Below are 27,201 nucleotides of genomic sequence, written 5' to 3'. Positions count from 1 at the left end.
TTAAATTTTATAAATATTTAATTATTTTTGCTAAAATATAATTAGATGTTTCTTTTGTTTAGTATTAGGATGTTTTTTTTCATATTAAATGAATGTTTTTTTTATAATTGTATAGTTTGCAGTCTTTTTAATCATCAAAACGGCACGTAATATCCAAAACGCAGAGAGCAACATCCTCATATAAACAATGGAATCAACTTTCTCCCAAACATTACAAACAAAATTATCAACCGTCTCCTGACCCAAATAGTTAACACCGTCCAGCCAATTGGATGAGCTCGCGGTTGGTGACGGAAACTGTTAATGGCTCTCACAAGTTTGTAATCAAAGGTTACTCTCTGGCGAAGGGGATCGGAGTTGGGAAGCACATAGCAAGCAAGACCTTCAGCGTTGGAAGGTACCAATGGGCCATATACTTCTACCCTGACGGCAAAAACTCTGAGGACAACTCCGCCTATGTCTCCGTCTTCATTGCCCTCGCCAACGACGGTACCGACGTTAAGGCACTCTTTGAGCTCACCCTCCTCGACCAGAGCGGCAACGGCAAGCACAAGTTCCATAGCCACTTTGACCGCTCCCTCGAAAGCGGTCCCTACAATTGAGGGCGTCGCGAAGTGCATGGAAGTCGCCGACGCTTTCAGCAGCATTGGTGAGAGAGAGAGGTTTGTGTGTGTGATTGTTGGAGGTAGGTAGGTTAATGTGAGAGAGAAGAGGAAGGTTTTTATAGGTTTTAATTAGGTTTACTTGATTAATTTTAAATTTTTTAAATTTTGAATTTAAAAAATTTAAAATTAATTATTAATATAAATTAATGTAGTTTTGTTTAGTTTTTTGCTGGTAATCTCTTGGTTCCATATACTTTTCCTTTTTCTATTAACACTACCATCAAAATTTCTCTCTTTCCATATATATTACTAAACAATTATTTAAAAAATCACTTTCCAACACAATTAGAAGCCGACTCGTATTGATATTCATAGTTAAAAAAGTTCTTTCAACTAATATAGTTGCTATGCAAAAATTAAAGCTAATTTGAAAAGAAGATAAATAATATTCTTTTTAGTTGATTTTTAAAAAAGAACACTAATTTCGTTTAAACCTGAGAATTGATCATTCTAATGAATATCTAATATAAAATTTTTAAGTTGACGATTAAGTACCAAAAGTTGAATAAAAAATTATTGTGGGGTCAAATTTAATAATTTAATGAGGACAAATAAATATTATTATCATATACTACTCAAAAAAATTCCAAATTGTAGCCTCCACACCTCTACAGTTGGAACCGTCCCTGCTTATGAGATAATAACTGAATATAACAGTTCTTGTTATAATAAAATTTCTAGGGACTCCATCACATATACTTAATTAAAATGCAGATACAACAAAAGACAAAATAACTAAGAAGCTAAAAATTAAAATACATTATTACAACAAAATAAACTTAAAATGCACCACAATTTTCAAGCTATTTTATTTCTAGTTCTAGTATTAATTATTAGACCCTATCTAGCTGATGGAGTCATATCAGTACTAATTAAATTCACACTGAACTGTTCAACTAAATCTTCATTTTGAAGGTCACAAATATTATGTTTTCGGGCTAACTCTGCGGCCAAACAGTCCTTCAACTGTGTCACTATATCTCTCATGTATGGCCTTTGCACTGAAGTGGCAGATACAGAGGCCATTGCTATTTCAACCGCTTTCCATGCAGAATTATTGTCAAAATCTCCTTGTAACCTTGAGTCAACAACTTTTGTTATATCCCCTTCAGCAATCATTGAATTAACCCGTTGAATTATATGATGAGTTGTGTCTTCCTTTATTATTATCACTGGTTGACCTGTAATTATCCTTAAAAGAACTACTCCAAAACTATACACATCACTTTTTTCTGTCAATCTATTTGATGTTGTGTACCTAACACAGCGAATCAAATAATAATTTCGTTAGTTAATTTTTCGTTATCTCTTATCAAAATGTCTTTGATGGATAATTAATCATATCATTGAAATTAAACACATACTCAGGATCTAGGTAGCCTGGAGTTCCCGCCACATTGGTTGACACATGTGTGTCGCTCTCAGCCGCAAAACATTTGGATAATCCAAAATCAGCCAGTTTGGCATGGAAGTTTTCATTTAATAGAATATTTGGACATTTCACATCTCTGTGAATTATTGGTGGCTTACAACCATTATGCAGATATTCCAATCCTGAATTTAAATTTCAATCATGCATGAATAGTTAAGAACTAAAATTTGATAAAGAATTTTGCATGTGTTTGTTTCTTTTTTCTCTTGATTACCTTGGGCTGCATCTACTGCTATTCGAAGTCTATCTTCCCAGTTCAAAGACCTTCCCCTATTGTTTTTTCCTGTTAAAAGAAGGAAAGAAAAAAAAGTAAGAGATTTCACAATATTCCCCTATTGAATAACATGAATAGAAAGAAATATAATATTCTTTGACTTAGTTATATTGTATTTTAAAGTAATAGAATATTTTTAATTAAAAACTTTTTAAAAATATAAGATCAATTATAATTTTAGATTATAGGTTTAGTAAAATTACAGGGACTTCGAGAAGATAATTCAATTAAAATAAAAATAATTATGATTGTACCTGAAAGATTTTTATCTAAATCTCCATTTTTCATGTATTCATAGATGAGTCCTATATTAGTTTCTTCATTGCAATAACCAATAAGAGAAGTCAGATTTTGATGATGTACTCTAAGCTTAACCTGTCATTCCAAAACCATTTTTTTGTTTTGGTCAAACATAGCAACAAATTTTGATTGAGATTTCTTTCACTTGTTTTATTCTATATCTCAATATTTTGGGCACTTGCCTCTGCAATAAATTGTTGATATCCTTGCACTGATGATAACGAAAGCATCTTGACAGCCACTTCAATGTCCTCAATAAAGCCATGGTAAACTGTTCCGAATCCACCTCTGCCAAGAATTCTATCAAAATTGTTGGTCATCTTAACCACCTCATTAAATGAATACTCTCGTTGCTTAGTTTCCATTTCTGACTCCTTAATTGGATTATGACGCCTCCCAAGCACAACGTTCTTAGCAGCATCTGATTTTCACGAAAAATTGAAGTTATTCGCAGAATCAAAACCCGTGCAATCAACCAAACTTATTTAATCTGTTTCATAATAATATTCTTTATATTCATAAGACTGTATAAGACAGTTAGCAGCAGTTACCATAGGTCTTTCTTCGGCGAACGATTATAACTGCTGCAATCCCTAGAAGCAGCAATATCCCTGCAATTGATGCTACCACTGTAATAACTGCATTATTCTTTTTCTTTCTTGTAGCATTTGTTTGCAGGGTGCATGAAGTTGTTACACATAGAAGATTTGGATTTTTCCCCACACTAGAATAAGCATTAAGAGGACAACAAAGTTAATGCAAGGTTAGTTATGTATTCGGTTACAACTTGTAATCTCTAAATTGTGAGAGTAATTAACTAATTATTATTAGAAGACTCAAATAAAAGAAAAAAGCTAGTTCAAGACATCATTTTCTAATAGGAAAAGTCTAGGGGGCAGCAACTTTGTTAAATTCTGGTCAGCATATAACTAGCAAAGAAAAGTAAGCCATTGGATGAAATCTAACACCAATCTCACACCATTAAAACCATCATTGATGGCTATTTGATGGCTACAAATCACAAAAGTTGCTGGCCCCCTAACATTCCTCTTTCTAATATTAAGTAGTACTATGATACAGAAGTACAGAACCAAGATAATATACTATTGATTCTTGGTTTTAAGTATGTATCAAGGATAATATATACCTCAAGGTTAATCGACCATCACTTTGTTTTTGAAGGAGTTCATTTGAAACTGACCCTGTTAGGTTGTTGTTTGCCAAGTTTCTGCAAAAGCACAAGACAAATATGACATAGATCCTAATCAAATTTTATAACCGATAAAAAATCACGTGGACTTACAAGTATTCTAGTGATTGCAGTTGCGCCAAAAAATTAGGTATATTCCCACTTAAACCATTGTCTGATAAATCTCTGAGAGGGGATTTCAAATGCACAATTACAATCCAAAAGGAGAAAATTGAAAGATAATCAAATCATTGGGTCCATAAGTCCATCATTTAGACGTGATCAAATGAGATAAGATAGATACTCACAAGGACTTTAACATAGTAAGCTTGGAGATATCAGTCAGTATATGTCCGGTGAGTCCACTTGAAGACAAATTCCTTTATATATTATTCCATTTCCAAAAAATATAATTATTTCAATAATGAAATTATGCAATTAAACGGATAATAGTTTTCTAATTTAGGTGTTATTTAATGAATGATAAGCTTACAAGGATGTGATTCTTAGAAAGCCATCAATAGTGCTACAGTCTACACCTTGCCATTTGTATGCATTGGGAAGACATGGATCTCCTTGCCAGTTTCTACTGTTCACCCTATAAGCCTTCTTAATGTTTGTGACTGCATCCGCTGGTGGTGTATATATGTATATATATATTCATCATATTCTAGAGTACACATGCAAGAAGCAAGCTAATTAAGTTTAGACAAAATTAAATAGCAGCAATAGTATACCGTCGTCTTTGTCGGTTTCTGACTGTGATGAGAAATTTTTCGCTAAATAAATCTCAAGAGCACTGATAATGGGTGGAAGGGTGGAAGATTCTGTCCGAATAAGTGAAATGTTACACTTTCTGCATCCAGAGGAAAGTCCTCTAACATGTTTGGTGTATACTTTTCCGTATTTGAGTGATTCAGCTGTATTCCAAGTCTCACCATCCATGTTGATATTGAATGATCTTGTATGATCTGCACCCAACTGCTGAAGCTCCGTGAAGTGTAGGTAGAAATAGTATTGGTGCTGAGTTTCATTGTCATCATTGTCCCAATGGAAATCTAATGAGGCAGTAGCAGTTATTGATGTGGCTGCAGTCTCTAACACAACTGCTGGTGGATTAAAGGCATCCTGATCAAGGGCATGATTGCTATGGTTGCTGCTTATTAGTCTCCACTTGTCGTCCCAATAAGGCTCCCATATCCGGTCATAAGGATCATCTTGATACCTGTATACCAACATAACATTTGTTCCCATCACTTATATAATAATAACAACAATTTAATATAGAGAAATGGAATATTGGTACAATGTACAACAATTTACCACCACAGCACCACTAACCCCGACAGTCATGCCCTGCTCAGACCAAATCTAGTTCCTTGCACCAGATCGCAAATCATAATGACGATGGCAGTGGCAAATAATGGTGCAAGAGGCAGAAAAGTGAATGAGCTGTGTGCTGCGGGGGATGAATATTGATACGGCCATAAAAATTGTACGTGGTGGTGGCTGCGGAGGTAATGATAAGGAAGATATAATTAAGAGAAAAACTGAAAAAATATTTGAGTAAAAGGTGATTATTAAAAAAGAATTTGGATAGTCCAAATTTTGAATTTTTACTTTCTAAAGTGTGATTTTTCATTCTTAAATGATTTTTTTCTTATATTTTTTCTTCGTCCTGTCTATGAAATAAATAGTGAGAGATCACACTTTATTCTCTAAAGTAAAATTCAAAATTTAGAGGATTCAAATTTATTAAAAGAGATGAAATTCATTGTTAACTTTACATAAAATTGATACTTAAGAACGGTTCGTTATTAATTTCAAGTGAAATTGACTGCAACTGAGTTTCCACTATTAAAAAATGGAAAAGTCTAGGGGTCCAGCAACTTTATCAAATTCTGGTCAGCATGTAACCAGCAAAGAAGAGTGAACCATTGGATGAAATCTCACACTAATCTCACACTATTAAAAGCCTCATTGATGGCTATTTGATGGCTATAAATCCCAAAAGTTGCTAGCCCCTAACATTCCTCTTAAAAAATTATAAATAGAAAGAAAGAATTAAAATTTAATTTAAATAATAAAAATAAAATTGAATCAGACTAAATTTTTAAATAATATTACAACTTTTTACATATATTAAGGACAAAATGCATATATAATTTATGGGAAAGTCTAGAGGACCAGCAACTTTGTTAAATTCTGGCCAGCATATAACCAACAAAAAAAGTGAGCTATTTAGATGAAATTTCACACCAATCTCACACCATTAAAACCATTTTAATGGCTATTTGATGGCTACAAATCACAAAAATTGCTGGCCCCTGACATTCCTCATAATTTATTATTCATATATTGATACATGAGATTGAAACATGTATATATATACAAAAGAGTCATCTGTTTTCTTTTTATTTTAGTGTGTTTTATTTTGTGAACACAGGATGAATTTTCCAACCGATCTAACAACTAATTAATAAGTCTCTATTACCATTAAGTGTTGAAATATGAATCGATCAGTTATATTTAAAAAAAAAAAAAAAAAAAAGGACTCACCTGTATATTAAGTTGGTGATAGAACTAAAATACAACCTTCGGAATCGTGCCAATCGTGTAGATGAGTCTATAGTGCTATAAGTAGAGTCGACATTGCCCAAAACCCTCATTTCTATAGCTGAAATGAATGGTGTCCCTGTGCCTTTGTTAACCAAGCAGATATGGATATAATCCAGCGATAGAGTGTGAATGATCTCATAGTTTATGCTGACTGAAGAATTTGTGAATTTTACCGTGTCCCAAAAATGAACTCCAAGATAAAGATCAAACTCTGGAAGCGTATTAAGACCATCATAGTTTCCATACAAAAAACTAGCTCTGATTAAATATCTAGTAACACTTGTTACATTTATTCTGTAACAATTTCTTATTCCATTAGGAAAACTCCGAAGGTAATTAAAATATTGTGGATGAGTAGTCTTATCTTGGGGTGACACAGTTTTACTCACACCAGAATCAATGAAATTAGCATCTGAAATGTAATTGATTCCTGTGTTCTTTTCAGTGTAATTGGAATTTTCAGGTAGCCCACAATCTATGCTAATAAATCCTGATAATAGAAATTAATTATTAATCAAATTATATATTAAATTAAAGAAATTGTGAAACTTAAAAGTGAAAATGACTTCTTCAAATTTTAGTAAGTAATCGAACCTGATTGATCCTGGCCTTGGACCGTTGCTATGAAAGAAATAGCTCCAAGCAATAGAAAAACAGAATTTGCGAACATCTTTTCCATTGCATGCATATCCTATTTTGTTTGGGGTGACAAATTGCGAGGGTTCAGTGCTTCTATTTAACTAAATAAAACTCGCGATTTTTAATATACAAATTATGTACTATTATAAAGTTGACCCGTAAGGACAGTGACAATTAAAAAGTCCTCAGTCAGCTTTTATTATTAAGAAATTAAAATGTTACTCTCTTGTCTTAAAAGGAGTTAAAATAATATTTTTTTATATTTATAAAATATATATTTTTATCTCTTATAATTTTTAAAAAATTTTATTTTTAATGCATTTTAAATTTTTTGTATTAACAACATTAATTTTATCTATTTTTTTAAAAAAAATTAATTTTTACAAAAATACTCTTTAACAAAAATTTTATTTTTTTGTGATTAAATTTGTTTATTAAAATATCTTTTAACAAATTATTTATCTACTGATTAAATTATTTTTTAAGACATTCTTCAATAATTTTTAATTATTAAATTATAATTTTATCAAAAAAAATTTTAACAATTATTTTTGTACTTTATTATTGACTTTTTGATATTAATGTATATTATTTTAACATTAAATTAAAAAAATCTTATTACTGTTAATATGTATAATAATTAATATTAATAAATAATTTGTTTCATATAACTATTAAAAATGATTAACTTTATTAAAACTTAAAAATAAGTCGAGATGGATAAATTCCAAATTTAAAAAATTAACATCTCATTCCTTCACATCGTTACAAAACAAATTTCTTAATAATTAAAATATTATTAAAAGATATCCTAAGAAAAAATAATTTAATCATTAAAAAATTTAAAAAAATATTTAAAGAAAATTTAATTTAATCAATAAAAAAATAATTTATTAAAATATATTTTGGTAAACAAAATTTAATTAAAAAAAATAAAATTTTTGTTAAAGAGTATTTTTGTAAAAATTAATTTATTTTTTCTTAAAAAATAGATAAAGTTAATGTTAGTTAACACAAAAAAAACTTAAAATAGATTAAAGTTAATGTTAGTTAACTTTAAAAAAAAAACTTAAATTAATTTATTTTTAAGACACAGATTAGGTATCTATTAAAAATTGAAAACTATGTTTGAATCCCTTCTTGCATTGTCTCTTTTAATGGTAAAGGAACTAATATCTGATAGTCAACATTTGCATCATATAATTTCTTTTCTAGAAAGAATGCTTCAATACATTGCTTGACAAGAATTTGACTGTTTAAAGTAAATATAATTCTAATAGGTGAAAAAAATATTTTTCGTCACTTATTTAATATTATATAATATCTGGCATTTTTCTGTGTTTTGTTTAGAATAAATTGGGAATGGTAGTTAAAAACTAAATTGGCTCAATAAATTCTTGATTTAATTATATTTGTTTGTCATTACTTTTATAAGAAACAAAGTGATCGAATTAAATTAATCAAGTAAATTTATTACTTTTGACATGTGATACATATTAAAAAAAAATATTTAATTTGAAATATTTATAACGTTTTAAAAACCACTACTTCTCATAAAAAGCCATTAAACTATTCTTTATAAATATTATTATCTTTCTTTCTTTCTTTCATGTAAATATAATTAATAATATAATATCATAATAATTCTATGTTTTTAGTTCGCGTGTGATGCCCTGTGCATTGCCTGGACATGAACACTAGTAATAATTAATCAAAAGGGTAGTGCTAGGGAGCCAATGGCTTAAATGTACAATGTGTACAATGGACTAAATCTTTGGTCCATGAATAAAATGAACATCACCATACTATCTAGAATAACCATCCGATACCAAGGATAACCATCCGGATACCAAGGATAATAAACATCTCAATAAAAAATTAAACTAATTTTGGGGTTCACCAAGGATCGAACTTTTGACCTTTCGAATCTAGAACTCTAATACCATATCTGAAACCACTCATCCCAAAAGTGTAACCTAACAGGACAATGTAACACTAATGATCATATCTCTAATACTTCTTAAACCTCCATTGTGCACATTGTACGCTTAGGCCATTGGCTCCTATACTTTATAAGCATATTCGTAGATACCTCAATAATTGTTATATATAAGATAAGCAATAAAATCAACGATTATTCAACCCCGCATAAAGGAAAATATATGTGTGAACAAATCAAATACAATTAAATTCCATTTTGTTTATTTCTTGTGTCATTTTATAAGATTTCACTTTGATTTTATCAATTTTAATTCTCAACATACTTATGATGAATTTATATATTAGAATAATTTAGTGTAGAACTGTAGATAAAATACTTATGATGAACCTATAAACTAAACTAAAAATGTATTAAGTGAGGTTAATTCACTTATTCAGAATAAGCAGTTTTGTCGATTTTTTTTTTTTTAGATTCTCGACTCAAATTCTGTTATGTATTGAAAAATAAACAGAAATATCTTTGTCATTGCATACATATCCTATATTTTGTTTGGGGTGACAAAGATTACGATAGTGGTTCTGTGCTGCTATATAAATCAATACTTCCAATAAATATATATTAATTTTTTTTAAATAAATTGTACAAAAATACAATAGAGTAAATTATGTACATGATTTGTGCGTAACACAGATCATACATTAGAGATCTAATAATTAATATAATTAAATATCACTTATAGTTATTAGTATTTGTTATATTCTTTGTGTAATTACAATATAAATTATTTTTATTAAAGTTTTAATTTTTGGTATTTATATCAGTAACAAAATGTAACAACATTTATTTAAATACATAAATATAATAATCTTCACATTGAAGTAAAATTCGTTAATATAGACTAAAAAAATTATAAAATTATTCGGTTTTTAAAAAAATAGATAATACAATAATTTTATATATTGTACAATAAATTTATTATATAAAAAAATTAAATTAAAAATAACAACTATTAATATTAATAAATAAATATTAACAAATTTTTATAATGGATCAATATTTGATAGGAACCGGTCTTACACTAGTTTAACACTACTTTAACTAAAGCTCAAGATTTTTAATATACAAATGATGTGATTTTTAAAGTTGACCGGTAAGTCAGCTTCTGATGTTCCGTCCTAGGATTTTTTATTTATAAAAAAATATAGGTAACTAATAACTTTTTTAAATAATGTGAATTAATAAAATTAAAAGAGTAAATTAATTTTAAATTTAATTAGTAGCATTAAATTAGAGTGTAATATATTTTTATTTAATTAATAATTATTTATGTTGTTCAAAATATTCATTGTTTACTTAACATTCCCTATTATTTATTTATTGTGAGGTAATGGTTTATTGATGGTCTCCGTCCCATCATTCCTTAAACCATTGAAGCACAATAAAAACAATCAATGACAAGGTATACCATTTTGGTCTTTTTGTTACAAAGTACACAGCTAAGTCCAAGTCTTCGTTTACCTGCTCAATAACACTACATGTGGATTCGTAGCTGTGATTAATTAAATATATCTAAATTCAAGATGTTTTTTTAATATTTTTTAATCTTTTTACGTAAGTATAACTGGTACTTTTGATAAAAAAAAAAAAAAATCATATATATTACATTTACAGCTCTTGAGCCAATAAAATAACAAAAAGGAAGTAAAATATTTTTTTTTATCTCAAATATTTGAAAAAAAACATTAATGTGTTTCTATTATTTTTGTTTTATTTGTATTCCAAATATTTTAAGAGTGTCATGAAAGATTAATAAAAGTCATTTTCATTTATCACATTAGTCGTTTTCATTAATGAAAATTACTTTTTCTCTGTGATTTTTTTTTAATATTTTAAAAATATTTTTATCGTTAATAAAGTTATAAGACATTTTTGTAAGAAATTAGACAATGAAAATATTTTTAGTTATTTACTCTTTTGAAAGAACATTATATGTATTTTTTTTGCATTAAAATTAAATTGTTAAAAAAAGCGATAAAGAAGTAAATTTATCTTATTAAAATTATTAAAGAATGGTACAAATATATATGCTCACTCTAAATATGCCATATACTACATTCAACGGAAGTTGACTACGTTACCCCTCAAATTTCTTTTAAATCCTACTTTTGCATTTATAAACCATATTATGGGTTTAATAACCTTAGATTCCTAGTAGTCCAAGTCATAGTCAGCTTCACAGAAATTTTAAATAATATGTTTATTTATATGTATATATATAAATAAAAGAAAAATTTACAGTGAGTAAAAGAAAAATCGGTAGATATAATTATGGTAGATATAATCATCTTATCATCTGAACATAAGAAAAATGGGTATAAAAATTAAAATTAGGTAACATTCTAATAAGAATAATATAATGTAAATTTGGACTTAAATTTCAATTAGATATCAAATTCAGCTTGAATATATAAGGTTAGGTTGATGAAATCCAAGAGTACCGTAACATCAACAAATAATAAATAACTCATATATAGAATATAATGTCACTTTTAATAAGTTAAAATTAAAACTTCATTTATCAACAAAGTCTGAGTGTCTGAATTAAAGATCACAATTTAGTCACATGCTCAGGCATTAAATTACAAATTATAGACTTGACTCGAGGAGTTTAAGGTAAAAGTAAAACTGAATCGAAGAGAAACTAGATGAAGGTGATGCAGTGTTCTAGTGTAACAAAGTGATGAAAATGAACTTATATTAATGATTGCAATTATATTTACAAGAACAGCTATGTGTATATATAGCAGAGTACGCACTACTATAGCCAAGAGTTTGTTACACCGGAAAACAGAAATATCGGAAAGTTTCCTTTAACAGAAAGTACCTGAATTCTGTTAAAAACTACATCTACCTCATACTCTAAGCTATTAATCTATATTCTATACACTCCTTCACTGACGGACACTTGAAAAAAATATATATATCTGCATGAAATTTCTTATGTGAAAAAGAAAAACTTGATGCAGAAAATATACATTTGGAGAACATGCAATAACTTCCGGAGAGAATGAAAACAAAATACAAGATGTTGGAACATCAATTCCATCTGCTATCAACCTCATCAATGACCCATACAAGGGAAATTTTCTATTTTGTACCAAATTTTTGGATCCTTCATGTGGACAGACTCTTTCCTCCTCATCTTTGCCTTTTATTCATGCAGACCTCATTACTCTTTACATATCCCAAAATCAGTTGAATGGTTCAAGATTCACGTGGAAGAAGAAAAGCTCTTCCTTCTTGAGGATTCAAGAAGCCACACACTAAAGACGCAGGTGATTTTCTAGTTTGAGACATTTTAGCTAGGTGCAACCAAGCATTGAATTGCTACCAGTTTTTTCCGCACCACATAGGCTAGCAGTTTCAATAGTTTCAGGCAAGAAATTGTACTGCTTTCAGGGTCTTTTGGAAGCCCAATACCTGTACAGGAAACCAAAGTTTTTGATTGTCAAATTTACCATAAGAAACATAATGACATAGTACCATAATTCTGGCAAAATATAGGAAATAGAACATCTGCTTTACGAAAAATGAAAGCATCAACCTATGGAGCTAGCGCTGTGTTTATATACATATATTTGATGAATTTAATTTTTTTTTGCCAAGATTACCCACATCTGATGTCTTTCAGTAAGCGCAACCAAGATATGATGGCCAACACACAAAACAAGATGCTTGAAACTGCGCCTTTCTCAGAGTCAATAACTCAATATACATCAAGGAAGGAAGCCTTTTACAAGAACCATTCATTAGTTTATCATCGGATGCTTGCATTATCATATCCACGAAACGACATGCATCTTCTTGCAATCTTAGACTCTACATTTTAAAACAGAGATAACTATAATTAGACAGGGACAAGGAACAAGGAAAAAGTACGAGCAATGATGGAAATTTTAAATAAAGCATAACATCAGCACAAAAAGCTATAAACAGTATGTAACCTTGATTATTTGCTTTCTTTGCAGCAGAAGCAAATTCTTTAATTGACATAGTGGGTGGTTCAAGAGATTCATTGGTATAGCAAGTTGCTCCATTCATAAATAAACCTGAACAAAGCAAGGTAGGATTATTCAGTCAATAAAAATGTAGAGAGACAGTGCAAGAGGTGGCTTTGCAAGACATGGACAATGCAAACTTAGTGCACCTCAATTCTCACCTTGCCTCAGCCATGTATTAATGTTGACTCTTCAATCTTTCCTATAATAATAAAAACCAACATTTCATTTCTTTTTGCACTCACAAACTATATAACACCTTATGACTATGAGTATATTAGAGATCGTAGATATTGACATACAGAAGTATATTGGGATACTAACATTCAATTTTGGCAAATGAAAAGAGTCAGATGAGCAATACATATCGAATTCCATGAGCGCAAATCTGGAAGACCCAATGCAAGAGTATGCTGAAAAACATAGAACCTGTCAACAAATAAAATCTAGGTTTAGACCAGCCTTTTACACACAGAATTAAGATAAATTTAAAATATACTTTCATAAATATTATATATAGAAAAATAGACTGAAGCACTTTTATCAAGGTGACAGAAATAAAAACAAAATTAAAATTAAAATAAGATGGCATAAGAAAAGTAAGCTATTTTTTCCTAAATGGTATGACTTTTCAGTTGTTACCAAAAAAGCAAGATAATCCATTTCATGAAGTATTGCCTACCCGAATGCCACTGACTCGCTTTCATTGCACACTACATGGTGGAGCATGGATTAGGATCATAAAGAAAAGGCGGATCTGCAATAAACCAGACAAATAATGTAAGCAATATAGAAGCGATCATGAAAAAGTTTACCGTTTTGTTATTTTCTAAGCATCTAATTTGTTATCCTTAAAAAATTGGAAAAAATGGCACCCATAAGAAATGAAAAGATAATAAATATTGACGTGGTGTATTAACAAGAGAATGAAAATGGTTGATGCAAACGATTATAATAGGAGAGCAGTGAGTTTAGGGAAGAACAGAACAAAAAGACTTACTTGGAATGAATTGAATCCGTGGGTGTTCCATCTCTTCCAGCTTACGCCTCAAAGGACATTCTTCCCCCATGTAGATATTTTCTATGGAGGCAAGCCAATGTTTTTCTGTGATATTCTCAAGCTTTTGACAGTCACCAATTGCTAAGGTTTTGAGAGAGGTAAGATGGTGAAGCCCCTTGCAGTCAAGCGTCTCCAGATTTGGAAACTCGCGCAATATAAGACAATCAAGAGAAGCAGGAAGGCAACCCTCTCCTGGGAACGACTTTATATCAAAGCATGAAGCAAGCTTAAGATTGATAAGGCCTTCACACTGCAAAACATTTGATGTAATCCAACTCGCTAGTTTCTCGCACTCAATGACCTCAAGAATGTTCAAACTCGGAGGGAGGCACTCCTCAGCAAAACAATCGATTTTTCGGCAATCTTCTATACGCAGCCACTGTAGGTTGGGCGCAGCCAACCCTAGCGACGGCAAGGATACTAGACTGGGGCACTTTGAGATCCTTAAAAAAAGGAGATTCGGAAGAGCCTGTGGTACCTCAACATGAAGTTTTTCCATGCTTTGGCATTCACTGATTACGAGTTCCGTGAGATTTGGAAAGCCCGCCATTGGAAACAACGTCAGTGAACCACACCCCTTTACCTCTATCTCCGTTAGCGACTTGTGTTGCACGTGCTCGGAGAATGTTAATTTTGAACAATCAGAGATTTCCAGATATTGTAATGAAGCCGGCAAATAATCTCCTGAAATTGATATCGCTGACTCACAGTTAATTATACGCAGACGATGGACACGTGGCAGTTGGATGTGCAGTAGTAGCCACTCCAATACGGAATTCGCCAGCTGGGTTCCTGAAATTAATATATTGGGCGGGAACCCTTCCCTGTAAGACGCAGAAGGACCCTCTACAAGTAATCGGTGAAGCTTGGGAGCCCTCGGCAGCGGACATGCAAGCTCTTCACATTCAACAATCTCAAGTTTCTCCAGAGACGGAAGGTGAGCAGGCAGACCTCCCCTCAACACCGGACAACTTCTTATCTCAAGGAATCTAAGCTCAGGAAAACCATCAAACTCATCAGGAATATGCCACTCTCGCCAACCACACATGCTCTTAATTTTCAGAGTTTCAAGAGACTCGAAGGGTGTCCTCTGCTGAAATGATCCATTTTTTTTGTTGTAAATCTCAAAATCGATTCTCTCCAACCCATCAAGATTAGAAAACTCCAGATGCTGTAAAGAGGGTAACTGTCCCAATGAAGGAAGCTCACAACAATTCATACAACAATCCAGACTCAATTTGGTCATATTGGAGTAGCAAGAAAGGCCTAACCAATCTGGGAATGTTTCACCCCGATAACCCCCAATTGATAACTCTTTCAAGTTTTGATGAGGTTGTAACTTGTCAAGTATATCTCTTTCAGTTTGAACATCATCAATGTCACCATCTCGAAGCCAATTCAATTCTAAAGTGTTGATGTGCTTCTTGTTACCCATCTTTGCCTCCAAAACTTCACCACTATTCTTGACTTTCTCTAACTTGGAAATGCAAAATGAGCCATGGAGATTGTCCAGCGTTCCCAGTTCTCTTATCCCATTTTCTTCATGCTCGCCGACGATATAATCACTTAAGAAGTTTAGATGCTTTAACTTGCTCATTCCCTTCGGCATCTCTTTCAGACGAGAAGCTCCTCGAATATCAAGGTGACGCAGGTTCACAAGATCTTCCATGCAGCTGGGAAGCATCTCTAATCGAGCACAATTCTTTAACTTCAAAGTTTGGAGATTGTATAATTTACATATTGACTCGGGCAATGTCACAATAGGTGCATAAGAGAGATTCAAGTAACGCAAAAGAATCAATTCACCTATTGAATCAGGCAATGACTCTATAGAAGAGCGTTTAAATGACAAAACTCTTAAACACCCTAATTGTTGTTGTAAGAGCCAAGAATCGCTTTCAATATCAATTGATTGACGACGGCGAAGCAAAGTAAAATCTAAAAATGTTCTCAGGTGTACTGCTCCATTATAGGCCTCTCGAAATAATTTGATGCTATCCTCAAATTTTGTAACATATGACAAATGACGAGTTTTGTTATCTATCATGCATCGATTGCCAAAGTCTTTAAGTTTGAAATAGAATTTCCCAGCAAAAAATGTTGCTAGATCGCGCATAAGATCATGCATTATAAATAACTTTCTGTTAGTACCAACAGGTTGAAAAAACGACCTTGCAACTAATTCATCAAAATATGCACAACCAATATTTTCTAAGGTGTTGTTTTCCTTTGGTTGTAAAAGATCTTCAGCCATCCATAACAAAATTAATTTGTCTTTGTCAAATTGATAATCCTCTGGATATAGTGAACAATAAACAAAACATCGCTTTAAATGTGAAGGAAGGTAGTGATAACTAACTCTTAATGCAGGACTGACATCTTCCGAGAGTTCCCAAATTTTACTATCAAGTACATTCTCCCAATCTCCTTCATTATACTTATTGCGCAACAAACCCCCAAGTGTCTTCACAGCCAAAGGTACCCCCTTACACTTTTGAACAATTTTTCTACCAATTGGCTCTAAAATTGCATATTGTTTAGAACCAGAAGAAATGGATGAATGCTTCAAAAACACTTTCCAACAATCTTCCTCCGACAATAAACTTAGTGGGTAATGTAGACTGTTAGGTGCGAACACAGAAGCAACATTTCCGCTACGGGTTGTTAGGAGAATCTTACTCCCGTTATTCCCATAGTGAAAAGGTTTTAGAAAATTCTCCCACATGTCTGGTTGCTCATCCCAGACATCATCTAAAACAACAATAAAGGTCTTGCCTGTCAACTTCTTCTTCAAATCAGTCTGAAGTGAATCAAAGTTATCTGTGTTATAGGGAGAAGAATCTATTGCCCCTATTATTGTCCTTGTAACATGAACTGGGTCAGGATTTTCAGCAACACACACCCATGCTCTGGTGTCAAATTTTCCCATGACTTTGGCATCATTGTAAACCAATTGAGCCAAAGTAGTTTTTCCTATCCCGCCCATACCCACAATGGGAATCACAGTTACATGTGATTCAGCATCGCAGGTATCATCTAACAGCAATTTGATTATGTTCTCCTTGTCTTCGTCCCGACCAACTACGTCAGAACTAATAACGAGAGATGTGGATGGAATTCTCCAAGATGTGTCCAACTTGGCACTCTTTTCCAGTCCAAGTTTACCTTTTCGTCGTACAAGAGATTCTAGTTTGCCAACTATTTTTTCAATGACATTGACATCCCTATCTTCAATAATTGAATCAACAGGGCGAGACCAGGAAGAAGAGTTACCTGGAGTGGCAGTGGCAGCTTTAGTGGAGAGTTCATCGAGAAAGTCATCAGCCATGTAGAGAGCATCTTGGAGATCAACAAGCCACTTCTTCACTCTATCGTTACGGAACTGCTTCAGCTCAGCATCATCAAGCACATGTTCAACATCACACAGAATTTCATCCAACCTTTCAAGCAACTCCAGGACAGAGTCATTTCCTTCCAGAAGAGAGTCATCTTCAAGTATTGAAGATAGCTTCTTTGAAATAGCATCAACAAAAGAAGAGAGGTAAGCTCCACCTTCAAGTTTTGAAGCCATGATTCTAAATCAAGTGCAGCAGATGATGAGAAAAGAATGAAAAGGGTTGAGAGAAGTTGTTGTAGCTAGATCTATGTAAAGTATTCAGTTCTCTGGGTTTTCTCAAGCAAAAGGAATCTCAAGTGTTTTCCGTTTGCAGAGCACAAATAGGGTTTTTTTCAGAAATTAAAAAAAAATTCATATTTCTCCTAAAACCATTTTTAAACTTTAAATATAAATAATTTTTTTTTAAAATAAAATACGACTTATATTTTAAATTTTTTTTATTAGATATGGCTTATTCCAGTGTACACGGTGTATTTCTAGAGAGAATGATAATAATTGTTATTGTTAAACATGGCTTATTTTTTTTTGTACTCCGTACTCAGAGAGAATGAGAGAAGGAGAGAGCGAGAACGAGTGTTTGAGGGTGGAACAGAGTGAGAATAGCGGCCATGCTGTCGGAAGAGATAAGGGGGAGAGTGTGGGTGGGGTGCATCCGGTGCCAAGGAGGGTTTTTCACGGGAGGGTTTTTCAAAGTCTACAAAGATCTCCTTTAGAGATAAAGTCATTGGTCCAGAGAAATCGAAAGCCTTTGCACTTGCAGGATCTCTATCTGGGGATAGTATAGCGACAGTGGTGGGCAAGCAGGGCGATCCCCAACTCTCCATGTGTAAACTTCACTGAAGAAGCCAAGCTTTGTTTGGCAGAGCGTTATCGAGAAGCTTTGGTAATAAAGGTTCTTGATAAAAATTATAGTTACACAGCTTTTTCACACAAGCTTCGGATGGTTTGGCGCATCAAATGTGGCTTTGATCTGCTTGATGTGGGGTTTGGGTACTTCATGGTAAAATTCGATGCAGGTGAAGATCGTGAGAAGGTCATGCTTGGTGGCCCGTGGTTGATTGAGGGACACTATGTTGCTGTAAAACTGTGGGATATAGATTTTCGGCCATGTGAGGAATCCTTCGGGTCTAAACTTGTATGGGTTCGGATTTCGGGGCTCCCATTCTGGTGCTATCAGGAACAAGCCATGATGCGTATTGCTTCTGCAATAGGAGTTCCCATCAAAGTGGACTTAGCCACTAAGTTGGCTGAGAGAGGACGATATGCCCGAGTATGTGTTCAAATAAATTTAGGACTGCCAGTGATCAAGCATATCATTGTGGAAGGCGTAACTCATGTAGTGGAGTATGAAAGTTTAAATTTAATTTGTAACTCTTGTGCACGTTATGGTCACGATATGGCACAGTGCTTGGGTAGAGACTCTAGGGAAGGAAAGAGTGCTGATTCCGATGCCACCAAGCCACGAGACAGTACAAAGGCAGTGCCACATCCTGAGACCAAAATTCACAATTCAAATGAAGTAGAACCTGATGTGGTAAGTGGCGTTACTGGCGAGAATCCTGCACCGAGTTTACAAAAGGATTTAGAGGCTAATAATTTGGAAGGAAATAATGTTGAGGAGGCTTGCATGCATGATGAACCAGGCTGGGAGCAAGTTGTGAGGAAAGGTAAAACCAAGTTGGGCCAGAAGCAATCTAACAAGGTCCAAAGAGGCACTAAATCCAGAACCGATTCGGATAGAGTAATCAGGCCCACCATCCACTTCTCTCACACGAGTGGATCCAGCTTTTATCGCGCCAGGGTCGGGTCACGAGTCAAGGTCGGACACAGCGCTTTCCGTGTTGGTGAGACGTCGATCTCCTCAACCCGACACACCCCAGTGCCTTGCGGGTCCTCTCTCCGGAAACGACCAAGGCCGGGGTCCCTACAAAGCTCGCCAGTTGAGAAGAATGGAGGCACGGTGGTGGAAGCATCGTCATGTCTTCCTACAACCGTGAAGGAGGATGTTACCGTGGCGGTTCCATTAGTGAAGGAAGGCGCATTGCCGGCTGTTATTGCGTCGGTATGCGAGAATAAGGAGACATTCCATGGAGATCCGGAAAACCTGAAGGTCACGGGAGTCACTTCTGCTGGGCAAGCCTCGGTTTGAGGTTGGTGAAGCACTTTGATTTCCTTGTTTTATAATTTTATATTTTATATTATGGATAGCTTAAATATAATAGTTTGGAATATTAGGGGTGCTTCTAATAAGTTAGCCCGGGTGAATTGTAAAGAGCTGGTTAGGAAATTTAAACCTGTAATTTTTATTGTGGTTGAAACTCATTGTCCTTTTCAACACTTGAAACTGTTCTGGGAAAGACTTGGTTATCACCCTATTGGTATAGTGGAGGCGTCAGGACATAAGGGGGTATCTGGTTCCTTTCTGCAATGCAGGGTGTTCACTGCAAATGAGTTGATGCTTTCGATCAGTGTGTTACAGTTGAGGTTCAGGTAAATAATGTGATTTGGAGGTGCAGTGGTATCTATGGTAGTCCTCAATTTAATACCAGAGTTCTGCTATGGGATTATCTTGTTACTCAGTCTTCGTCTTTCTGCGGGCCATGGATTGTTCTTGGTGATTTTAATGAAGTACTATTCTCTCATGAATCTAAGGGTTGCCTCTTCTCGAGTTGTCATGCAGATCGGTTTGCTACATCTCTAGGGGATAGTAATCTGTTTGACTTGAAGACTATTGGAAGACGGTTTTCTTGGTACAGAAGGGTTAAAAATGGTGTTGAGGTGGCAAAAAAACTTGACCGGGTCTGTATCAATAGTGGTTGGCTATCTCTCTTTCCAGAGGCTTATGCAGAAATTTTAAATAGGCTTCAGTCTGATCATTGTCCTATCCTAGTGCGCTGTGCAGGTCGTCCCCAACCGAAAAAGAATAGACCTTTTCGGTTCATTGCGGCTTGGGCAACTCATCTGGAGTATAGAAATATTGTGAACCAGTCATGGCAGGCTGGCTACAGAGAGATGCATGGCAAGCTTTCAGAAGTGCAGAAGAACTATTTATTAGAGTTTAATTCTAAAGTGTTCGGCAACATTTTCGTTAGGAAATGCAAATTGGAGAGACAGATTAATTTTCTTCAGAAGCGACTTGAAGTAATGGAGGATTTGTCTATGCGGCAAAAAGAAAAACAACTGATTGAGGAATTTAATAACACGCTTGTGCAGGAGGAACTTCTATGGTTTCAAAAATCTAGAGAGCAGTGGGTAAAATTTGGGGATAGAAATACCAAATTCTTTCATGTCCAGACTCTTGTGCGGAGAAAACATAATAAGATTCATGGTCTCTTTCTTCAAGATGGGGTATGGGAAACGGACCCGGATGTCCTTAGAAGGGAAGCTGAATCCTTTTATAAACACCTTTTCTGCCAGTTGGAGGATGTAGACTTAGGTTGTCTTGGTGATGTGTCGCTACCTTCCCTGAATGATGAAGCCTGTTGTAGCCTCACAGCGCCAGTTACTCTGGAAGAAGTTAAGTCGGCCATTTTCAGTATGCATTCTTTTAAGGCGCCGGGCCCTGATGGGTTTCAAGCTTTATTCTTTAAAGAATACTGGGAGATTGTTGGTTTTGATGTTTGGACTATGGTTCGTCATGCGTTCTCTGGTTTGGATATGGATCCAAGGATGATGGAAACTCTTGTGGTTCTTATTCCGAAGGTAGAAAACCCGATTTCCATGAAGGATTTCCGGCCAATTAGTCTCTGTAATGTGGTTTACAAAGTTATAACGAAGGTCCTGGTCAATAGACTTTGTCCCCATCTCAAAGAGATTATTGGGCCCCTTCAAGGAGGGTTTATCCCGGGGAGAGGAACCCCAGACAACATCATTGTAGCACAAGAGGTTCTCCATTTCATGAAAAAGACAAAGTCAAAGAAAGGCACCTTGGCCTTTAAGATTGATCTAGAGAAAGCGTACGATAGAGTGGATTGGGGATTCCTGAAACAAACCCTAGTGAGTTTTGGCTTTCCTCCTCCGACAGTCAATCTGATTATGCGTTGTGTCACTGCTTCCTCACTGTCTATCCTCTGGAATGGGGATAGATTAAATAGCTTCATTCCGAGCAGGGGTCTTAGGCAAGGAGATCCTATATCACCGTATCTGTTTGTGTTGTGTATGGAGAGATTGTCTTGTTCTATTAATCAGCAAGTTGATAAGGGCTTGTGGACGCCGGTTGCGATTTCTAGAGGGGGTCCAAGAATTTCTCATTTGATGTTTGCCGATGATTTGCTTCTTTTCTGTAAAGCTGAAAAATAGCAAGTTCAAACTGTAATGGTAGCTTTGGAAAATTTCTGCAAAGCCTTTGGGATGAAGGTTAATGTGGAGAAATCTAAAGCTCTATGCTCTAGGAATGTTTCAGCAACAAGAAAAGAGATTTTCACTGGAGTCTCCTCCATCAGATTTGTCCAAAACTTGGGCAAGTATTTAGGGGTGAACCTTAATCACTCTCGGGTGACACCCGCTACTTTCAATGATGTTCTGGACAAGATTTGGGGAAGGCTAGCCAGCTGGAAAGGGAGATTGCTTAATAAGGCAGGTAGACTCTGTTTGCTCAACTCGGTAGTGACTGCGATTCCTACTTATCGTATGCAAGTATCTCTCTTCCCTAAAGGGGTAACTAATAAGATAGAATCCATGATGCGAAACTTTCTATGGAAGGGTCAAGCTTATGGTAGAGGCTTGAATCTAGTTAACTGGAAAGTGTTGGTCACCCCTAAGAAGTTTGGAGGTCTGGGAATTAGAGATCCTTTTTGTGCCAATATTGCTCTTCTTGAAAAACTAGTTTGGCAACTTTTTCACCATCCCGATAAGCTATGGGTTCAACTGTTGACAGAGAAATACCATTCTTCTAAGGATGATTGTCTTAGTCGGTCTCGAGAAAGGGGATCTTATGTTTGGAAGAGTATATGTCGAGCTTGGGATATCTTGAAGGAAGGTTTTATTTGGTGCATTGGGGATTTGGAACAGAACTTTTGGTTTTCTAAATGGAGAAGAGAGGGGCGACTGTGTCAGGAGATGGATTATGTTCACATTTCTGATTCGGATCTCAGGATCTTGGACCTTTGGTCATCTGGACAGTGGAACCTTGAGAATATCTATTCTCCTCTGAATCAGTCTCTGCAGAGCAACATTAACTCTTATAACCCAGATGTTCAAGCTGGTTCAGATGTCGGTTGGTGTTGGACTGGTGCGGTTTCAAAGGTTTATGATGCTCATAGTGGTTATTTATGGCTCAGTAAGAAGATGTTTAGTTGGGAGGATAGGGGTAATTGGCTTTGGCTTTGGCGTCAATATGTTCCAGAAAAGCACAAATTTTTGGCCTGGCTATGTCTTCGGGAGGCTCTTCCTACTGCTGCATTTCGTTTTAGGAGGGGCATTTCGCACACGGATAGCTGTCCACGATGTTTCTCAGGTCAGGAATCGGTATTACATTGTATTCGGGATTGTCCAAAAGCCCAACTTATTTGGCAAGTTTTAGGGATCTCCGATCAACCAGTGGATTTGATGAGTTGGTTCTTACATAATAGCAAACAGTGCCCCTTTAGATTCTTTTCTGGTCTTTGGTGGATTTGGCGTTCGAGGAATAACGAGATCTTTCATCCTCACGACCATTGGACCACAGACAAGGTGATTGGTATGGCTTTGTCCTTGGAAAAGGAGCTCCGAAATATTTTTGAGTTGCAACGACTGTCTATCCCCTCAACCATTAGTGGCTCTTGGATTCCCCCCTCAGTGGGTACCTTTAAGATTAATTGTGATGCTAGCTATCCTGACAGTGGTGCTCGAGTTGGTTTTGCTTGTGTTAGCAGAGATTTGAAGGGAAGGTGGCAACGAGGCTGTCTGGGAACAATTGAGAGTCGTAGCATTTTGCAAGGAGAGTTGTTTGCTATTTAGAGAGGCTTTCTTTTAGCATGGGACTCGGGACAAAGAGACATTATATGTGCGACAGATTGTGTGGATGCTTTTACTATTGTCAATAATTTACAAGATTGCTCTGGGTTTATTGATCCTTTGGTGTTAAAAATTCGAGATATCATGTCTTGGAAATGGCGTGCTGATCTTCGGTTGATCTTGAGAGATGCAAATACAGTAGCAGACATCATGGCAAAGACCGCAATGAGGACCCTTTCTCCCCAAGTGGAGCTTCCGTTGCCTTGGAAAGAATTTGAGAGTAGTATTCAGCGGGACTGCCTTTCTTAAGCAGTTTCTTGTTTTTTTTCTCGTTCTTAGTTTTTGTTTATTTTCTTTTAAGTCACCAAAAAAAAACATGGCTTATTTTTTTAATTTATAATTAAAAAAATCCTTAAAAAAGCTATGTTTGTTGTTTGTGTATTTTTGTGTACTTCTATATATTGTTTGTAGATCTATATACTATTTAGGGATGATAATAATGGATTAAAAACGTAGAATTAAAAAAATTAAAAGAAATTCGCAGGGTTAGACGAACTCTATAATTTTTATAGAGTTCGCTGGTGGGTGCGGCAAACTTATTCTAAACAAAAAAAATCGTATTTAAAAAATTAATGTTTAAAGATGGTTTTGGGAGAAATATAAATTTTTTTTTATTTCTGAAAAAATCCGAGCACAAAAAATGAAGTAAAAATGTTCTTTGCTTTAGTAACTAGATTAAGGTCTGAGAGTTAAATTGATTATATAATATATAATATATTTAAAATACTATTAGATAATATGTAAGTTAATGTTAAATTTAGAAGTTAATTTATAAAAAATATTATACAATATATTTATTTGACAATTTATATATAATTTAATATTATTATTTAATAGAAAAATACAAAAAAATATAATTTTAATATAGAGAATAATTATATTTAACAGATACTTTGTAATTTAATTAAATAATTAATTATATGTATTTAATTTAATTGATTAAAAAATTAAAATTTTATATTAGCCTATCAAAATTAATTTAAATTTTGTAACGGTTGATAAATGATAATTAAGATAATAAAAATTAATTAAAAATTTAATAATTATAAAATTAATAAAATTATAGATAAATTGAATTATAAGTAATAAAAAATTTAATTAAATTTTATTCACCAAAATTTATATAATTATTTTTTATTTTTGTTTTTTAAATTTTTACTTTTGTCTTTTATTTTATTTTTTTAGGTTATATTTAAATATTATAGTACAATGATAAAGATGTTAGATGAAATATAAATATGAATATTATTAATATTTTGATAATTAAAAATGACATTCAATTTTTTTATTTTATTTTATTTCTTATGAATAATGACAACATGTATTTTTAATAATATTATTTGAATTAAATAATATTAAAAAATATAAATAGTTAAAAGAAAAAAAAAAGTGATATATAAGCGATAAAAATATTATATAACTAAGAATATAATGAGATAAAAAATAGAAAAAATAATAAATACAATCATACAACATTTAGTACATACGTTTTTAGCAACTTAAAAAAAATTATGGTTATTAACCAAATTAAATTTTAGTTGTGCAAAAAATTAATAAAAGTAAAAAGAGAGAAAGAAAAAGAGATATGAAACTATGTGTCAAGAGATATAGAATATATACAAAATGAATGTTAATTTATATAGTAAATATAGAAAAAAATAATGAATATAAAAAAAGAAAAAGAATTAAATTTTAATTAAATTTATATCTATTAAAATTTCATTAATGGTAACAATATTATTTTTAACACTATTATTACCACTAAAAAAATATTAAAAGAATGTAAATTGTTAAAAGGAAAAAGAAGTGATGATATATAAGCCACAAAGACCTCATGTGTCTTATGAATACAATTACACACCAAAAAAAAAAACTATACAATCACATAATTACCTAGTATATACCTTTAGAAAATTTTAAAAATAAAAACACTTATGGTCATAAATCAAATTTTAGTTGTGCAAAATAATTAGCAAGAATAGAAAGAAAAAACGAAAAAAAGGTATGATCGAATGAAATTATATAAAAGGGAATAAAAAAATGTATGAAATAAATATTAATTTATATAGTAAATATAAGAAATAGTAATATAAAAGAAGAGAAGAAATTAGATTTTAATTAAATTTTTATTTATTAAAAAGAATTAATATTAATATTAAAAGTAACCGTTTAAACTACATAAAATAAAAAGTAAAAAATATGAAAAATTAATATTAACCATCAATTTTGTAATGAAGAATAATGAAAAATGAGAAGCAATATAGATTTGATATGAAATAATAAAATAAATTTTATAATTCAATTATAGTTATTAAAGAGAAATAATATTAAAAAATATTATAATATTATACAAAGATATATATGTTATTATAAGGGGATGAAGGAATAAGAATTTTATGACGTATTATAAAGATAGAAAATTATGTTATCTAAAAAAAATTATTTAATAATATAGAGTGAAATTAAATATCGAATAATGATTGTAGAATTATTTTGTATTATTTTTTAATATAAAGTTAAGGTTAAACACTAATTTTATAATGAAAAATAAGAAGCAATAGACTTGATATAAGATAATAAAACAAATTTTATAATTCAATTATAGCTATTAAAAAAATAATATTTTAAAAAAAATCTTATGACACTGTACAAAAATTGGTTATTATGAGGAGATGAAATAAATCAAATAATAGAAATTTATGGCATATTACAAAAATAGAAAATTATGCTACCTAAAAAATTTTTATATCTGTGGCAACATAGAAAAAAAATAAAATGTCTAATGATGATTGTTGAACTATTTTGTATTTTTTAGTATATTATATTATGATATTATACAAAAATAGGTTATTACCAAGAGATAAAATAATAAAAATTTTATGGTATACTATAAAAATAGAAAATTATACCACCTAATTTTTTTTTATGTGACAATATAGAGCAAAATTAAATATCTAAGGGTAATTATGGAATTATCTTAGGTTCTCTTTTAATATATTATAAATAGATAGATAGATATTTATATAATGTTAAAACATGGATAATAAATAATTAATAAATATTCATAACAATTGTTATAAAATCTTTTATTTATTTCGTGCGTCATTTTATTAGATTTCATTACCATTCTTAATTCTCAACATAATAATAAGGAGTTGTTTCTTTAAAAAATTTATCATTTATTTATCGGTCTGAGAAAAATAATAATGCTAGAAGTCTAGAACAGTTTAGCGTAGATAAAATACTTATGGTGAATTTATAAACTAAATTGAAAATTTATTAAGTAAGGTTAATTTACTTGATTAGAATAAGCACTAATTTAAATAGGTTTATAAGTATTTTTTTATTTTTAATTTATGACAAGTTATAGGATTAATATTTAGTATAATTTTTAAAATTAAATTATAATTTTTTAAAAAATTATTTAAATGTTTATGAAGAAATTAAAAAAATTATTTTTTTATAATAAAAAACTTTTTTATCATTTTTTTAAATAAATGTTTTTAAAATTAAAAAATTAAATACAAAATAATTTATTTATAAACTAATTTTAATATAAATATTTATTATTTAAATTCTTTTTTCAAATAAATTTTAATTAAGTTGTTTACTAAAATTCAACCTAAGTAATT

The 27,201-nt window shown here is 32.3% G+C and overlaps 3 protein-coding genes across 6 annotated transcripts; 1 reads left to right on the top strand and 2 right to left on the bottom strand.

The window, feature by feature from the left end:
- Positions 1-1,505: 1,505 nt before the first annotated feature.
- LOC130948906 (probable LRR receptor-like serine/threonine-protein kinase At1g05700) lies at positions 1,506-7,158 on the bottom strand. Its single transcript, XM_057877769.1, has 13 exons — positions 7,074-7,158; positions 6,420-6,969; positions 4,598-5,085; positions 4,354-4,492; positions 4,169-4,240; positions 3,975-4,046; positions 3,819-3,899; positions 3,223-3,395; positions 2,854-3,092; positions 2,626-2,746; positions 2,312-2,380; positions 2,030-2,219; positions 1,506-1,923 (listed from the first exon to the last, which is right to left on the bottom strand). The coding sequence occupies exons 1-13, from the start codon at positions 7,156-7,158 to the stop codon at positions 1,506-1,508; spliced, it is 2,697 nt and encodes an 898-aa protein (XP_057733752.1).
- A 4,635-nt stretch (positions 7,159-11,793) lies between these two features.
- Positions 11,794-17,874, bottom strand: LOC130951502 (putative disease resistance protein At3g14460). 4 transcript variants are annotated; one of them, XM_057880163.1, is made up of 7 exons: positions 14,119-17,874; positions 13,801-13,875; positions 13,443-13,547; positions 13,280-13,320; positions 13,065-13,169; positions 12,732-12,939; positions 11,794-12,540 (listed from the first exon to the last, which is right to left on the bottom strand). In XM_057880163.1, the coding sequence occupies exons 1-2, from the start codon at positions 17,747-17,749 to the stop codon at positions 13,832-13,834; spliced, it is 3,675 nt and encodes a 1,224-aa protein (XP_057736146.1). In that variant the 5' UTR covers positions 17,750-17,874; the 3' UTR covers positions 11,794-12,540; positions 12,732-12,939; positions 13,065-13,169; positions 13,280-13,320; positions 13,443-13,547; positions 13,801-13,831. The 4 variants fall into 4 exon arrangements, with proteins under 4 accessions (XP_057736146.1, XP_057736145.1, XP_057736148.1 ...); XM_057880162.1 differs by having other exon boundaries at positions 12,736-12,939; XM_057880165.1 differs by having other exon boundaries at positions 12,736-12,939; positions 13,483-13,547.
- Positions 17,875-18,122: 248 nt separating this feature from the next.
- Positions 18,123-21,874, top strand: LOC130948905 (uncharacterized). The gene is made up of 3 exons (XM_057877768.1): positions 18,123-18,242; positions 18,360-19,718; positions 20,045-21,874. Exons 1-3 carry the CDS (start codon positions 18,123-18,125, stop codon positions 21,872-21,874), a joined length of 3,309 nt encoding a protein of 1,102 aa, XP_057733751.1.
- Positions 21,875-27,201: the final 5,327 nt, after the last annotated feature.

This window comes from Arachis stenosperma, chromosome 9, assembly GCF_014773155.1.
Source record: "Arachis stenosperma cultivar V10309 chromosome 9, arast.V10309.gnm1.PFL2, whole genome shotgun sequence".
In the NCBI taxonomy this organism is placed as follows: domain Eukaryota; kingdom Viridiplantae; phylum Streptophyta; class Magnoliopsida; order Fabales; family Fabaceae; genus Arachis; species Arachis stenosperma.
The sequence above is the reverse complement of the archived record's forward strand: the minus strand, read 5'-3'. Positions and strand labels throughout refer to the sequence as shown.